Source organism: Saccopteryx bilineata, chromosome 10 (genome assembly GCF_036850765.1).
Source record: "Saccopteryx bilineata isolate mSacBil1 chromosome 10, mSacBil1_pri_phased_curated, whole genome shotgun sequence".
NCBI classification, from domain to species: Eukaryota; Metazoa; Chordata; class Mammalia; order Chiroptera; family Emballonuridae; genus Saccopteryx; species Saccopteryx bilineata.
Genome location: NC_089499.1, coordinates 9062894 through 9080017, shown reverse-complemented (window position 1 = coordinate 9080017; position 17124 = coordinate 9062894). Strand labels below are relative to the sequence as shown.

At 52.4% G+C, this 17124-nt stretch overlaps 1 protein-coding gene across 7 annotated transcripts in view; it reads right to left on the bottom strand.

Annotated features, from left to right (window-relative positions):
* Positions 1–12499, bottom strand: part of FYCO1 (FYVE and coiled-coil domain autophagy adaptor 1) — a 79471-nt gene extending 66972 nt beyond the window's left edge. Inside the window, exons 1-4 of one of the 7 annotated variants that reach the window (XM_066245638.1) lie at positions 12329–12496; positions 9570–9637; positions 7081–7305; positions 1487–1623 (exon numbers count right to left, since the gene is read on the bottom strand). In XM_066245638.1, coding sequence (XP_066101735.1) covers positions 1487–1541 — 55 coding nt within the window. In that variant the 5' untranslated portion in view covers positions 1542–1623; positions 7081–7305; positions 9570–9637; positions 12329–12496. Of the gene's footprint in view, positions 1–1486; positions 1624–2128; positions 2275–6154; positions 6174–7080; positions 7306–9569; positions 9638–12328 lie in introns of those variants that run through there. The other 6 variants (XM_066245637.1, XM_066245642.1, XM_066245641.1 and 3 more) reach the window with 6 other exon arrangements.
* Between the last annotated feature and the right edge of the window lie 4625 nt (positions 12500–17124).

Below are 17124 nucleotides of genomic sequence, written 5' to 3'. Positions count from 1 at the left end.
TGAGACGACCAGGGCAGCCAGCACACGGGGTGGAACAGGGCACTGAGCCCGGGCTAACGCCCGTCCCCCTGGATCAGGGCTCGCCCAGGGCTCCCCCAGCCTTCTACCCCCCAGTGCAGACCTTCGCGTCCCAAACCAGAGACGGAGCACAGAAGCCTGCCACCGTGTGGAGAAACGTTTCAAGGCCAGTGGCAAACTCCGATGTACAGAGACCAGCACGTCACTTTCTCTGCGTGTGGGCGCACGCACGTGTGAGTTGCTTTTTAAAAAAGCATCTGACCCTTTAGCTGGAAGTAGACTGGTGTGAGCTCGGACTCTGGCACCAGTTGTAACTTGTGTGCGCAAAGCCAGGCTCTGCCTGACTGGACATGTGACCTTGGGCAAGTCACTGAAGCTTTCTGTGTCTGGTTCCACACCTGCAAAATGGGAATAACAATGGTTCCTACCTCTGAGAAACAAACACGAGGGCACAGTGAGTTATTATCAGCAAGACGTGTGCAGGACAGTGCCTGGCACGTGTGAAATGCCATATGATTATTAGCTATTAGAGGTCCAAAGAGTCACATAAATAGGAGACAAGCCTGAGAATGAGATTTTTATCTCACTGACTGTGACCTTCTGAGAGAGGACTGCACTGTGGCTGCCACCAGCCTGACAGTCCTGGGTAGAAGCGCCTGCAGTTGGTCATCGTGTCAAAGCGGTTAGGAACCTGGGCCGTCAATCTGTCAGGAGAGTACCACTGTGGTCTCTGTGACAGGGAGGAAGTGGTGAGCTGAACAGGGTGCTGTAGCAAATGTACCGAATCTCTGAGGAGACTTACAAGACCAGCCCTAAGGGTCCGGGGGGCTTGGAAACCCGGACAGAACTGTGGCTGTTGGACCGTCCCCTCCGGACTGCAGCCAGCAGAGGAGGCAGCCCCCTGCTCTCACACGCATGGCCGGCCGCCCCACCTCCCTCGGGGCGTGGTGTGTGTGTGTGTCCCACTCTCACTGGGCAAGGCCGCGCGGGGGGACGTCTGGGAGGGCACAGGCCCACCACTGGAGTCCGTCCAGAATAGGCCGTCTGCCCACCACAAGCAGGCGAGATAGCAGAACAAGAAAGACGGGTACCTGGTCTTCCTGCTCCGAGGGAGGGAGAATATTCTTCCCCAACTCCATCAGAGCCCAGAGGCTCGTGACTCGACCAAGAAAACACACACACACACACACACACACACACACACACACACACACGACCCAGACCCAGGAAGGAGTATGTCATTTTGTTCACAATGCGCCTTTACAGTGCCCCGAGAGGAAGGCCAGGCCAGCTCTCCTGGCCGTACAGGACGGACATCTGAGCCCTGAATACTTCAATATGCTGTGTCCTGAGGGCTCCAATTACTCCCACATGAACCCAGACGAAAGGGCTGAACTTCAAGTGGCAACAGCGAAAGCACAGGACAGCTCCCCCCACGCCCAGCCTGGAGCCAAGTGGCCGACCGTACCTTGCAAGTCACGGACGATCCTCTGGAGCTGGCCCTCCGCGCTGCTGGAAGCCATGGCGACTGGCAGCAGGCTGCTGTCTCAGCTGCGCCCTGCCCGCCTGGGCCCGGTCAGCAGAAGTCAGGCTCCATGGTGGCACCTGCATGGGGGGAGGGGCATGGAAGGAGCAGTCACAGACACTCTGCAAAGATGGGAGAGGAACTCTGCTCTGGGCACAAAGTGGCCCCATCTGGGCACCTTCTGGCAACGGAAAGGGCTTGACCTTTCTGTGTGGGCCTTGCTCTGTGGGCATGCGTTCCCTGGTTGGCTTCTGACACCTATACTCAGACACAACAACCTGGTTTGGGCCTTAAAAAGAAACAAGACCAACCAAAGAGTGTGGTCTACTCTTTCTGAGTTCTTCTACTCATCAGCCTTCTTAAATAGTGGCGCCTCTCTTTCCACCTTTAAAAATACCTCCCAGGGGCTCCTCCATACCCCCCAAATCAGGGCCAGAGCTAGTCCAGCCCCACCCAGTCCACTGGCCTGCTAAGCCTCTGGTGCTGGCTACCACCAAACCCCTCTCTCTCCCACATCCTGCCCAGGTCTGCTTTCTCTGAAGCTGCTCCGTAGCCTCCGGCCAGGAGCGAGGGGAAGACACCTACCCTCAGGGCTTCTGGACCCGGGGAAGCCTGGCTCGCCTCTTGGGGGAAGCCTGGCTCCGTCCGGGAGGTGTGCAGTCCAGATGCCCCGAGTCCAGCTCTGCCTGGATGGGCTGAGGCCACCGGGCCGTTCATCAGGGGCCCGCGCAAACCTTGGAACCAGTCAAGAGCCACTTCTATTTTAAGCTCGGTTACTGTCCTCCTGTGGCTGGTGAGTCCCAGTTGCCAGCCCCACTCGGGCAGCTGCTGAAGTGATTTAAGGACACTGGTAGCTGAACCCAACAGCGATGGGGAGATAGGAGCAGCACTGGAAAGAGGCCCGGCCCTGCATCTGGACACTCCTGGGTCCTTTCAAACCTGATTCTTTCCTTAGATGTCCCACACAAAGTAGGAATGGTTGCTGGCAAAGCAGTTGACAAGACTGGAGGAGCCCATAGTAGCCACCACCACTAAATGAGGGCCTACTGTGTGCTGGGCCCTGCTAGGCACTTTACACACGTGATCACTTAATTCCCACCTAGTGGGGCAGCTCATGTACAGAGGAGAAACTGGAACTTGTCTGAGAACACGGCCAGCAAGGAGTGGCACTGCGGTTTGAACAACCCTGGTCAGGGACTTACGGCTGAGCCACTGTCACTACAGCCAATGACCAACCACTTCCACTGACTTCCAAAAGCCGCCCTGAACTCCAGCCACCTCCCCAACAATGTGCTGCCGCCCTGATTGTTTCTAACATGTGCCGGCCCTCACTCGCCCACTGCCATCGTCCCCTTAGTGCCCCAGGAGTCAGGGCAAGGAGATCCTGGGATAGAAACAGTCTCCAGTCACATGCTCCTCCAAATATGTACATAAACATTCCAGTGTCAGCCTGCCTGAGGAGGGCCTGTCACAGGGCGGATATGCCCAACCTATTTTTAACTAACTAACCAGGGCAGTGGTGAGTCAGTGAAAACCAGCCCACAGAGGGCTCCTCTGGCCTGGGAGGAATGAGACAGGCACACACCTGTCCACACTCCCAGTAATGCATGATACGGAGCTCCAGAGTCAGGGATCCAGACAGACCCCCCCCCAAAGCCCCCCAGCAAGTGCTGGCACCATGCCCATCACACACACCAAACCGAGGGAGAGAGGGTGTACAAGAGGCCAGCCCCCAGGGCTGCTCCGGATTGCCGGCTGAACACAGAGCCCAAGCAGAGACCAGGGCCCCAGAGCAAACTGGAGCCCAGCCGGCCAGACCTCTGCAGGGGCTCTGCTGCCCAGGCAGACACCTGGGCCCCCGGTGCGCTGCGAGGTGGGGAGGATCAAGGATCGTCACCGCCAGTGCAGAGCTGCCGGGCCCCACACTCTGTCATGTGCCCAGGGATACAGAGGCAGGCAAGGCACAGGCCGGCCCTGGAGGAGCTCAGTTGGGCGCCAAGGAGACAGAAAAATATCAGTATCAGGATATAACAGAAGAGGTCCATGCAGATATACAGATAAGAAGTTATGGTACTCAGCCATGAAACGGAATGAACCGCAGACACATACAACAAATGCTTTATAATGCTGAGTGAACCAGGACTACATACTTTGCATTTCAATTTGCATATTCTTGCAAAAGCAAAACACTGGGGAGAAATCTGATCAGTGGTTGTCAGGGGCTGGGGGTGAAGGGAGGCTCTGACTATAAAAGAGAATACAGAAACTGGGGGGGACAGCAATTCTGTTCTATATTGATTGTGGTGATGGTCACATGGCAAAAACATTCTGAGTTGTCAAAACTCCTATATATAAATTATATTCAACAAAAACAGCCTGACCAGGCAGTGGCACAGTGGATAGAGCATTGGACTGGGACGCAGAGGACCCAGGTTCGAAACCCTGAGGTTGCCGGCTTGAGCATGGGCTCTCCAGCTTGAGCATGGGATCACTGGCTTGAGTGTGGGATCACAGACATGACCCCATGGTCACTGGTCGCTGGTTTAAGTCCAAAGGTTGCTGGCTTGAGCAAAGGGGCAAAGGGTCACTCGCTCTGCTGTAGCTCCCCCCACTCCCGTCAAGGCACAGATGATAAAGCAATCAATGAACAACTAAGGAGACTAAGAAGCCGCAATGAAGAATTGATGCTTCTCATCTCTCCCTTCCTGTCTGTCCCTATCTGTCCCTCTCTCTGTCTCTGTCACACAAAAACAAACAAAACAACAGAGCACTGTGATGAATTTAGAAGGCTTCAGTGGGACTCCAGGTAGGGATAGTTAATTCCGCCTGGGGAAGGAGCAGGGGGCAGACATTGTAATGGCAATGAGTGGGGCCAGGCCTGAGAAATGAACAGGAGGTCTTCAAAGAGACACAGGCGGAAAGGGTGCCGGGAGCAGGGTACGGAAGGCCTGTTTCTCCGCTGGCATTCCTCGTTTTTGAATGTCATCAACACAGAGAGCGCTGTGGCTTCTGGGAAAACGATGGTGACTAATACCACAGGAGTCCTCAAAGGACGCCTACTGGGTCTGTGTGTTTACTTCAAGTACAGGTAGGTGAGACTTGCCCACATGGAAGAGGGTGGCCCTTGGAAGGAAGTGATAAAAACAGACTGAGCTAACTGGGCAGGCTCTGGCCAGGACAATGCCTGACATAACAACCCGCTGCATTTCCTAGAAACCACCCTCTGTGGAGTCTGGCGTGAGGAAATGACGTCTGCAAACCAAACCGGCAACTTGGCACGACGAACCTGAACACAGACACCGACCTGCTCCCTCAAGACTTCTTGGCGCTTTGGTGAAACGGCCCTGGCGGGGCCCGAGCCCAGGAGGCCTTCTCTGCCTGACCCCAGGAGTGCGCTCAGCTGAAGCCAAGGTCCCGGGTCATGGGGTGCACTGTGCCAGCTGCTGACTACACAGCTGCTTTTCCAAATAGCCTGCGGCACCACCAAGGCAGGAGCCCTGAGAGGCTGGCTGCCAGGCCTGCAGGGTACAGCGGGCTCCCCCAAGGCTGTGGGCACCGCCTCCCAGGGTTTCCGGAAGTCAGAGCTTCCCTGGAAGACATGGTCACCATAGGGACGCTGTTTCAACGGACTTGGAAAGGACGAGTCTTAGCATTCTGTCCTCCCTCTTCCTTAGTCTGAGGTCATTACTAAGCAACAAAAGACACACAAGGGACACTCTCTCCACACCATGGCCAACTTCCTGTGTCTCTAGATAACCAAAGGGTTCTTATTCCACTCACACACGCTGACACCAAATGTGTGGCTCTTTCCTGCACCAGAAACCAGTTCTGACACCGACTGGGTGCCCTCAATTCATTTCACTTCTGACACTGACTACCGGGGGGAACACTGTGCTCTTTTGCCAACAACTCAGAATTATGTTTCAGCTTAGCCAGAATGTCTGAAAACATCCAATCTTCTGAAAGGGAGAAAGGGACTAAATGCATTTTTTAAAATTCTTATTACCTGGGACTATTGCCCAAATACCTAGTCATGGCTCAGGTATTATTTTCAGAGCTAAAGGATCTTCCCCCACCCCAAAATTAGATGCACAGAAGCCCTAAACAATACACACAGAAGCCCTAAACAATACACACAGCAGTTTAGAACCAGATTAAAGTATAAAGACTGACTCACATAAAATTATTTACACTATGGTGCAAATGACTAATATTCATGTTGTCCAGAAAGTGGGTTCCGCAGCGTCTGAGTAGCCACAGCAGGAAAGAAGGGTCAGAGGGGAGGAGGAGGTTTGAGGCATGAAAGACAAACCTTGCCGTGCCTTCAAACTCGGTCATACTCGCTCAATAACAAGTACTGACAAACACCACAACTAAGAACTGACCCAGAGAGGGCACCATACATTGGGGCCCCTCCCACTCTCAAACAAGGTGGAACACATCAGTTGTAAATCCCACCCAGACCAAGAAACAATAGGAACGAATTCAGATTCTCTCCAGAAAGCAGGAAGCCTCTCTGGAGAGTCCACTGCCTTGGCCTGTTGGGTGTCAGCACACCCGACAGCATCGACCTGGTTCCCACCTCTGGAAAGGAGGTCACTAGGCTGGTACCTGCGGCTCTGAGGCCCAAGGCTCTCTCTGCTGGCTCAGCGCTGACCCGGCTGCTGGGCAGGCAGGCTGCCCTCACCAGAGCTTCTAGAAGGTGCCTAGGAGTGCTCAGCAGTCTGTCGGAGGCCAGCTCAGAAGCAGACATTTCAGCACTAGTGACCAAAGGCTCATTAGGCAACCCCACCCCTTGACCTACAATTAAAATGTTGACCAATTGTACGCCTGGGTCATCTTCCCTAAGCACTCCCTGCTTGCGGTCTTCTCCCTTCGTCAAAGGGGATGAAGGCTTGAGACTCTGCCATCACTTCTTGAGCCATCTCTGGCCCCTACTCCCTTCCCATCCACAATTTCAGGTTTCTTGGTCACTTGCCCTGGAAGCCCAGCCCAGCCCACTGACGCAGGAGAGCAGAGGCCCCTGTGGCTGGAGGTGTCACATCTGGGCCTGGGGAAGCTGTCTGTTCTTTGTAGGAAGGTGAGCACTGCTCCCTGGAGGGCTGCACACTAGTCCTTGGGGCTCCAATGCCTGTGCAAAGCCCAGGGAGAGCACCCGGGGCCACGGGGCTGTGTGTGAACATTGGGGCAGTGACCATCACAGCTGCACAAACAAGCGAGAACAGGCTGGTGCACCTCCCCCCTCCTCAAACAGCTCCCCCACAGGTGCGAGAACAGCAATGCTCCCAATGGTGTGTGGGGGCCAGGCGGGGCTGTCAGCATGGCCAGTGTTGAGTTGTGACCCGAACCTCATAGAACGTGCTGCACCACTAAACTCGGCCGTGGGGATGGCGGCGGGGGACCCGCCTGTGCTAACAAACCTCCTGCCAGCCCAAACGGGCTTGCTGGGCCCCACCATTACGGGGCAGGCCTGACCCTGGAGCTGGGGCAACAGCTGTAAACACGGCTGGGGGAGCCCCGGACCTCAAGGAACTCACGCTGCAGGGGGGAAGCAGACAGCACACACCCGCTGAGCTGATGGATGAACGGGAGTGGTGAGGCCCGAGGAGCACTCTGATGAAAACAGAGGAGCACGAGGCACCCAACTCTGAGCTCCTGAGGCTGAGCCCGCACTGCTGGGGCTCCCCTGTCTTCTAAACCTGCGGCCAGAGGCGGAGTAAGGTCGGTTGAGGCCCCGGGCGCAGAAGAAAATATTGAGGCCCCTTAAAAAAAAAGAGAGAGATAAAGAAAATAAAAATATATGTTAACCACATTTTTAAATAAATAAAAAGATACTATATACTGTTAATGTTAAAATTGCACATATGAAACCAAACTTGGTGTCAGTAGAAAAAGTGTCAAGTTGGGGTTTTGCCGGGCCCTTCAGAAGTTGGGGCCCAGGGCGCGTGCCTGATGTGTCTGCCCATTACATCCACCTCTGCCTGGGGCCATGCGCTGATCCGGTCCTGTGTTTAATCTGTCCTTCCCGCTTGTCTCCAAGCTCCACTGCCCTCCCAGCACCCAGCACAGTGCTGACAGACACCGCAATAAGTTACTTGGTAAATGAATGAATGAACTGAACAAAACAAAACCCTGACTCCTGCTCCACAAACCAAGTTAAACCTTAGACATAGAGATGTACTAGAAATGTACCAACACGTAATTAATGATAATTATCCTTCAAAGGTGGGAATCATGGGTAACGCTACAAAAAAAAATTCTTTCTTGAATTTTTCAATTTTCCTTTATTGAGCATAAAATAGTTTTATGCTGACTAAAATAATGCATCTTAAAAAGTCAAGCTGTAATTGCTGACATATCATCATCATCATGCCAACAGCACAGTGTTATGCTGAGAATGAATGGAACAGTGTAATTTGGGGACTGGACACATAAGTGTGTCTACACTACAGGAAAGCGTGCACCCCACAGCCCTGACTCCAAGACGGCCCTACCCAGAGGCCTCCTCACCCCATCCAGGGGAGCAATGACCACAGCCCCTCCCACCTCCTCCACCTCTCCGCCACCCTCCAGCCCTCCTCCACCTCTCCCCCTCCTCCCCCACCCCCCAGCCCTCTCTCTTCCCCCCAGCCCTCCCTCAGCCCTCCTCCACCCCTCCACCCCCCAGCCCTCCCTCAGCCCTCCTCCACCCCTCCACCCCCCAGCCCTCCCCCTCCCCCAGGCCCCTTTTCCCTCCGCCCCGGATGTTTCTACCTGGAACCATCAAACAGGAACACTACAAGGGTGGGTCGGGGAGGTACTGATGGACCTGAGTTCTGCTGTTTTTTTTCCCTGAGTGATGAGCGGCAGCCTGGCTATGGACGGGGCAGGGGGTGGGGCCAGGCTGGCAGACAGGAGGGCGCGCAAGAACCAGGACTGCGGGCATTGTGGCAATGGGCAAGAAAACGGTCTTGGCTTTTATCAACTGTAGCCGCGTCTCGCCAATTGGACCCTATTCAGATTTAGAAGCCGACTAGTCGTGCAAAATTTCCATTACCCATCATGCAATGAGTAATGCAATCAAGATCATGCCGTGACTGGTTGAGACCCACGGGGTGTTTAGCTCACCAAACAATTTTCAGGCGGTGTGAGCAAATCTGTCTGCCTGAGGAAGGTATCTGACCTCCTCCTACCTTGTGTGTGTTGTGCGTGGGTGTGTGTGTGTGTGGGGGGGGTTGTTTGTTTTATAGGTACAGTGTGGGGAGGCATCCCTCTCTCTTCCTTCGCGGAGGAGCTGGGCAGAGAAGAGCTGACGTTCTCCTGGCTAACTGTGGTCGAGGCTCCTCCGAAGTGCCCCCTCCCTGACCAAGGCTGCAGGTGCCCTGGGAAAGGCACCTGGGGCTGCAGGTCTGGCCTGAGGAATCTCCTTCCAGCCCCATGTTAGGTGGTCACCACCTCTGGTTCAGCGTCCAGCCCCTCCTGGGTCTCCTACAGGGATTCCCTCCACCTGGACCTCCGCATTACAGGGATTCCCTCAGCCTGGACCTCCGCATTACAGGGATTCCCTCCGCCTGGACCTTCGCATTACAGGGATTCCCTCCACCTGGACCTCCGCATTACAGGGATTCCCTCCGCCTGGACCTCCGCATGCCAGCCACCGGCCTGAACTGCTCTCCGCTTCAGGGTTTTCTTCTCGCCGCAAGGGTTTCCCTAGCAGCTCTCTGCCCCAGGCTGAGGTGCACTACTCACCATGTGGCTGGTCAAACCTGCCCCTGGGCCCCTGGGCCAGCCGCAAGGCCACAGTGCTCTAACCAGACCACAGGTTTTCCCTCCGTCTGTCCTCAACTGCACTACTGTGCACAGCTCCTACCGAAAACAGGATCTGGCCCACCGGGAAACCACCGCTTGGTGTCTTTCAAATGTCACTGAGAGCTGCATGAACAGGAAGGACCACTGGTGGTCACTGCCACCGTCAAGCCGACTGGCTTCAGTGTAAGAGGGGGGAGAATGCCTCCTGCACAGCCCAGCGCGTCTCTGCCATCCTCACCTTCCAAAAGCCACAGCCGTGTGCTCTGAGGGCGACGCTCTTATTGTGGGGTCACTACGGTGACACATCTAAAAACAGCAGGAAGATAAGCACAGACTCACAGAAAACTTTCAATGCCCACCCTAGTGGTTTATTTAGTTGTTCAAACAGAGGCTTTTATACCAATCAACAACGTAAAAAAACCCCAAACATCTGGCACTGAGATTACAAACAGAAAATACTGTTTATCTTTTGAGCAAGGCAATGACATTCAGCCACGAGGTGAGCAGATGTTGACAAGGCCAAACTCCACTCACCTCTGCTCTCAGGCAGCTTCCAGTTACAAGACCCCAGTTAATGAACCTGTCCTGCTCTGCTGACTGGGGCCGCTCCAGCGAGTGAGTCTCTAAGCTGAGTTCCTATCAGTGATTTTCACCAGGAGACCACAGCTAGACAACACGCTTCCTCTGCCTCAAGTTCAAAGGCATTCTAGTCTTGAGTCACCTAAGTTGTCCCTGGAATCGCCAGAAAACAGTTTACCCCCGTCTAGCCAAGCCTCTCCACCAGAGGGAAGAGGGGGACAGCCCTGGGTGCCCACGACCTCAGTGACCAAAGCGGGTCAGAGAAGTCACCAGCTGCTCTAGTCTTGCTCTTGAAGGGGAGCTGAGTTTACCACTCCAACATACGGCTCCTTGGGGTACTGATTCTTTTAGGCTAGTCAATTCTAAGAAACAGCAGAGGTGGGAGAAGCTCTGAAAGTCTAGACATTACCCTTTGTAAAAGGACGTTTACATTTGTAAGGGAAATCTCTATCTCTGCAGGTGTTGACCCCTCATTGCACCAGGCCTGCTTTTGCATTCAATAGAGAAGACAAGGGCTTACATCAGCATAACAACCTGACCCTGATTTCCCAGGCTTTTCCTGGCAGCCTCGCATAGGGACCCTCTACCCCAACCCCGGCCTTTGTCTTCAGCAGAAGGTGGTAGTTTTAAGGTGCTTGCTCCCACCATTCTGGTGAGTTACAAGTTTTCCCGAGGCTTTCCACGTACACAGGAGGCATACATGGTATTAAACTGCAATTTGTTTTTCTCCTGCGAATTTGTCTCATGTTAATTTGATTATTAGTCCAACCAGAAGAACCTGGAAGGGCAGAGGACAACTTTTCCTCCCTGACATCTGTTTCAAGTGGTTCCTCTCATCACCAACATCTGTGGGAGCCATCCTGCCCCCAAAGCACCAGGCTAAAAGCGGGCCCCTGAACCCAGGCTGGTGCCCGGAAACCAGCCAGAAGGTGCAAAGACCATCCAGGGAGCGTCAAGAGGACTGACGCCAAAACAAGCACAAAAATCATCAAAGTAAAATATTAATGGTAGAATCCAACAGGTGGGTATATATATGTTCAGCGTATAGTTCTTTCGAAAACTCTGTGTTCAACTATTTTTTAAATAAAATACTGAAAGCAATTTAAAAACTAAATGAAGCAGAAAAACCCATTTCCTAAAGCAAGAACCTTTTCAGATCCTTTTCATTAAAGAAGGCCGCGGCCCAACTCTGAGACAATGAACTCTGCTTTTCCGGGGTGGTACGGGCAATTCAATAGCTTATAAACAGTTCTTAACACAGAACAGGGTGGGTGGGTCAAGCGCGGCCCTCTCAACCTGGACCCACGGCAGAAGGTGGGAGCCACCCAGAGCGGACAACCTCAGCGTGACAGCTCTTCCCGCCGGCGGCCCCCAGCACCCGCCTTAGTCAGATGGCAGGAAAGTTAAGCTTGCTACAGAGACCGCCAGGCTCGGGGGTGGCAAGGAGGGCTGTGAGCGGATTAAGGCCTGATCCTCCGTCTCCAGAGCCCCTGACCCATTTCTCGGTGGGAAGAGGAAACGGCTGCGGTCAGACAAGCAGAGGGGCAGAGAGGCTGTGGCCAGCACAGGCAGTTTCACTAAGTTCTCCCCCCGCCCCCCCCCCCCCCGGGGGCGGCCAATGGAAACAGCAAAGAGTGACGAAGGGCATCAGAGGATGCAGGAACAGGGCGCCACGTGGTGAACGTGTCAACCACACATGGTTTTTTATAAAAATAATAATAATAAAAAACACCCCTCAGCCCCCGCCTCCTCTACACCCCCCAGCCTAGGTTCTGAATAGCACGGACTCCAGCTCAAGTCCGGAGCTGCCACACCAGAGACAATCGACAAAGCCACAGGTGTCTCAGGAAAGACGGCCTGGGGGCTGTTTCGAGACCCTGCACCTGGGCACAAGGGGCAGCGGGTAGAGAGCAATGGGCTGTGACCTGAGGATGTCCCGGGATGAACAAACTGTCCTCTCGCGGGAGGAGGAGAGCGACCTGGGCCTCAGTGGAGCCTCACAAAGGGACGGTCTGGGCCGCCCTGGCCCAGCTGAGCCTGGAACCAGCTTCTCAGGCCAGCGGCCTCTTGGACAATGGAAGCAGAAATGTGGGGACCTGTCCTCCGTGTTCTGAGGTCCCTCTACAAGGGGGGCCCCTCTGCGGCCCCGCGGCCGGTGTGGGTCTTGGAGCTGATGTTGGGGCTCTGCCTTTCTCACTGGTCACCAGAGGCAGCCTGGGTTACAGGGTGGGTCAGTTTCAGCCGCCTGAGGTCCTTCCCAGGCCCGCTGGGCTCGGAGGGGGTCCGCGGGAGACCCGGGAGGGGCGGGGACGGAAAGGGCAACAGGTGACAAGCCGCAACTGGAAGAAAGTTTCCGCTCCCGGGCCCAGAGCAGTCTGGGAGCCCCCAGAGTCCGGCTGGTCCCCCGGCAGCACTTACGCGCTCGTGAGTCCACCGCTGGACAGAACCGAAACTTTCTGGGGCCAAACGGAAGACTACGGGAGGGCAGCGCAGACGGCCATGATACCGGCCACAGGCGGGTGCGGACTACAGCTCCCGGCATGCTTCACAAACCCGAGGCCTACAACGCCCGTCGGACCCCACGGACGGATGGGCGCAAACTACAACTCCCGGCATGCTCTGCAGAGCCGAGGTTTACAACTCCTACTGGCCCTCCCAGGCACCGGCGATAGGTTAACCCTTGCAATCTCCGCTGGCACGTGTGTCCACTACCCACGGGTCTGGGATCTTTCTTGAAAGCAGCGCTGTCCATGTGTGACATTTGAGAATTTGAAATGTGACTGCTCTGAGTTGAAGTGTGCATGTGTCCTAAGTGCAGAATACATCTGAATTCCAAAGACTTAGTACAAAAAAGAATGTAAAGTTATTATTACTATATTTTTTTATTGATCACATGTTGAAATGATATTTTTGACAAGTTGGAATAAATAAAAAACATAACATATTGCTGTTTGCGCCCATCCTGCCCTTTGATCTCCCTCACTTCTTAACACAGGAATCTAATCTACTTAAAAGGAGTGCTCAAAAACTGCATTAATAGATGAATTTCCACTCATAAATTCTGCCCCACTCTCAGACCAATTTCTCTTTATAAGTTGCAAAGCACTCTGAGGCTGGACCCAACAGAACAAAATACATTCATTAATAATGTCTACATGCAATAATATCTTCTCCTATGGTGTATACGAGGGAGGGTAACAACAAAATCATTTCGTTTTCTTGATGGTTTCTTCTGGGGATGAAACTGAAAAGTGCTTTCTAGAAAAACTCTAGTCTTTGCTACCAAGAAGTAACCTTTAAGTAAATGGCTGGCAGGAAGGAAATTCTCAATAATACTAGTATAGAATAATTAAGCTTGCTGTTTTCTAAGAGTGTCACTTTCTCATTGAGTAGGTCAGTAAGCGAGGATGGAGTCTGATCATGTTGCTTGTCAAAGGCTCCTTTCTAAGATGTTTTGGGTGGGCACAGTGATGTCACACATCTGGCGACCCACATTGCTGAGTTAGGCTGCAACAAGGCTGGGCAGTAGTGAAATTTTCTCAGTAACCTCTTTCTGATTTGGATTTGGTGGCTAGACTTCTTCCCTGGTTTAGGGGGATTCCCTACTACTTTGTCTTGGTGGGAGACAGTGCCCACTTTTCTAACAGGAGCCCAGGAAGTCAAAGTTTACCTTCCCAGATCCCAAATGTGCTTTCTCAACTTCACAGAGTGTAGATGTGTGACATTGGCCCAGCCCATGTACCTGCCATGGGCCTTGCAGGTGGGGGAAGACTTTCCAGAGCTGCTGCAGCCTCTGGCTTCCCATGTGGCTGCGCCAGAGACTGCCTCCCCTTGTCAACCTGCTTCTCCTGCCTTCCCATCAGTTTTGTGAGCTGTCCAGCATCTTTTCTCTTTCTTTGAGTCTAAACTCTATTTTATTTCCTCCCATTTTAATGTCTAATTATACACATTTCTTTTTTTTTCCCCTGCTGAATCTTTTGTGATGCAGTTGCAGATACCATGACATGTCTCTGACACAGTCACAATGCAATTCTATACAATATCTTTTCCACGCATTTCTATCTGCCATGGCAACTAGAGGTGATTTCTGTGGATATAGCAAAGAGTCCTGATGGACACATTCATCATTTAGTGAAGCAAAATGATGTGACGGAAAAGTAGGTATTTGGGAACAAGACAGACCTGAGTTGATAATCCCTGGTCTGAGTCTAACTGACCCCATGAACTGGAGCAAGTCATTTATCTCTTCAAGCCTCCTGTTTCCCATTGGGTAAAGGAGACAACACCTACCTTACAAAGTGTTGTGAGAATGTGACATAAAGTGTGCAAGGCACACAGCACAGTGCCTGGCACATAGTAGGTGCTCATTAGATATTTATTGAGTGAGTGACCAAACAAATAAATACACCAAATCAGTGCTTCTCAAACTTGGCTCTACATTAGAACCGCCTGGGAGCTTTAAAAATCTTGAGGGCAGGCAGTACCCCAGACCAATTGCATCAGAGTCTTTGGGGGTGGGACCCAAGCATCAGTACACTTTCAAGATCCCCATGTGATCTGCCATGTGGCCCAGATTGAAAGCCATGCCCTCAGGGTTGGAGTGTCACCTCTCTGAGTCCTGATGTCCTCCTTGGTCTGAGTGGGGAAACAGAAGCCTTACAGGTTGGCTGTGCGAGGTGGAAATGTGTGGCCTCAGCACAGAGTAGGTCTCAGCGGAAGTCAGTTTCCAATCTCCTGCATGTCTTTAGTTAGGTGCAGTCTTCTGTGTGGGCGAGGTAGGCAATGAAACCTCATGGGGGAGGGGGTCTGAGCGGCACTGGAATTCCCCCGCACACCCACTGAGATGTGTGTTTTCTATTAGCTTGTTCAGGCTGCAAAAACAAAGGCCCACAGGCTGGGTGACTTCAACAACAGAAATCTATTTTCTCCCAGTTCATGAGGCTGGAAGTCGGAGATTCATGAGCCGGCAGGGTTGGTTCCTTCCGAGGCCATGAGGGAGAATCTGCCCCAGGTCCCCCTCCAGCTCTGGTGGTTGCTGGCGACCTTGCTGTTCATTGGCTTGTGGTGGTACAACTCCAGTTTCACGTGGCAGTCTCCTTTTGTTCCTGTCTGTCTCCAAATTTTCCCTTTTTGATAAGGACATCAGTCATACTGGTTAGGGGCCTGCCCCAGCCCGGTGTGACTTTATCTTAACTAATTGCATATGCAATCCTTATCTGTTTCCAGATAAGGTCACTTTCAGAGGTACTCGGGGTTAGGAACTTAACATATGAATTTGAGGGAGGGTGGCACACAGTTCAACATCTAACATGCTCTATGCTAATAGAAATGCAGCCCATGATGTTTTAGGTCCATAAACTTTCATTTTTAATCATGGGAAGGGATCTCTGAGATCACTGAGTTCAAACCTCTCTGGTTAAGTTGAAAAATAAACTCCGAAGAGGGGGAAAGCATCTTGCTAAGGACCAAGCCAGAAAAGTGGGGGGTGACTTCTTCATGTTGGGGCCAACATTTGTGGGTCCTGTAATTTTGAAATGAGCAGAAAATGTTTTGAAGAATTTCTAATGTTCAGTGCTGTTGTTCTTGTTCTTGTTTTTAACCCACATTTTCCTTACTATTGGACAAGATGAGAGGCAGCTTGCTGAACCAGTTGCAATCAAGGTGCAGGGAGCAGATACAGGAGGGTACTTCTTTCCCCAGAGCCCCACAGTTCATTGCAAAATGCCTTGGAATAGTTTCAATGACATGTTTAAGGTGAGTATTCCCAGTTGTGTGAATGATCAAGTGAAGTCATTTTCTCTTAGTTCAGAGGGTTCGTCTAAGTTATCTGGAAAAGGGGTTAGGAATTCCTTGGGACTGGAGTAATCCTATGGGAACATTTCCCCAAATGAGAGTGGCTAGAGGCTGGCCAACTTGAGAGTGGGGTTAGTTCATCTTTGCTGTCTCACTCCCCCCAGCACAGGCTTTGCACAGAGCAGGCCCTCTACAAATGAGGTCAGGGACCTTCTGGAGGTCTGTATCTGCCCCTCTCGCTCTTCTCCCCAACTCTAATCCCTGCAATCATCCAATTTTCCATGCCCATCTGTCGCCCATTTCTTCCAGCTATGGGTGATGCTCAAGACTGATTTTCTGAAATGGTCAAAATCAAAGAATTGGACCGCCCTTGTCCTCCTCTGGTCGCTCTGGCTTCAATTCCTTCTGTAGGGGTTAGAGAGGTTGTGTGGGAGGAAATGCAACAACCTCACACCTAAAGTCTGGGCGGGCTCCATGGTAGAGAGGGTAGCTCTGTACTCAGAACAACTTGGTGAGGAGTTAGGATAACCCTCTTCCCCTTCCCAAACTTCTCCCCCAAACCTGCAAAGTATCTCTCACCAAATTTTCAGGTTTCCTGAAATTTCCAGCAGGAAGCAGTATCATCCCTTTTGGTTGGAGGGCTATTCTCTGGAAGGCCCTTGTTCAGACACACATGGATCATGAGATGGAAAAAAAGCCCGGGTCTTGGAGACAGAAGACTTGGGTGTGAGGCCAGAGGGGAGAGAGGGACAGAAAACTAAGCCACAGGTCACTCAGGACAGACTTGGCCTCAGACAAGTTTGCCTAAGGCCTAAATGGAGCCAATTTCCCACCATCCTGACCCACACAGGGCTTGTTCCACACTTTATCTCCAATTTTTCTTCTGTATCCCTTCCTTTGCCCCAAATCTAACCCAGTCCCCCAACACTCCCCTAAGCAGAGAACTTTGAAGAATCTTAGGTAATGATCTTGGGTAGAAATTTTTTGTGCATATACTACAATGATGCTTTCTGCTTTTATTAGATGATTTCAGTAGTCGTTCATATTAGTCTGGAGCGGAATGATTTACAAAGCAAGTACTTTCACACACATGACCTCACGCACACCTCTATTGTGTGGGTAGAGTCCGTCTTTGTGTTGCCGACAGTTACACAGTGTTACAGATGAGGACACTGAGGCTCTGTGACACCCAAGGTCACAGTGGTTGAATAAAAGACCTTTGGGGTTTGGGTCCAGGGCTCAAATCCCAACAGACTTCTCAGCTAGTTTCCCTTGGGAACTTTTCTACTGGACTTCCCATACTTGCGAGTCTCTTTGTCGCATCACAGGGAGTTTTCACGATTGAAACCCATCAGGAGGTGAACAAATCAGGCGATGTCTGGGCTGGTGGGCTCTAGAGAAGAATTCATGAGAAGCCCATA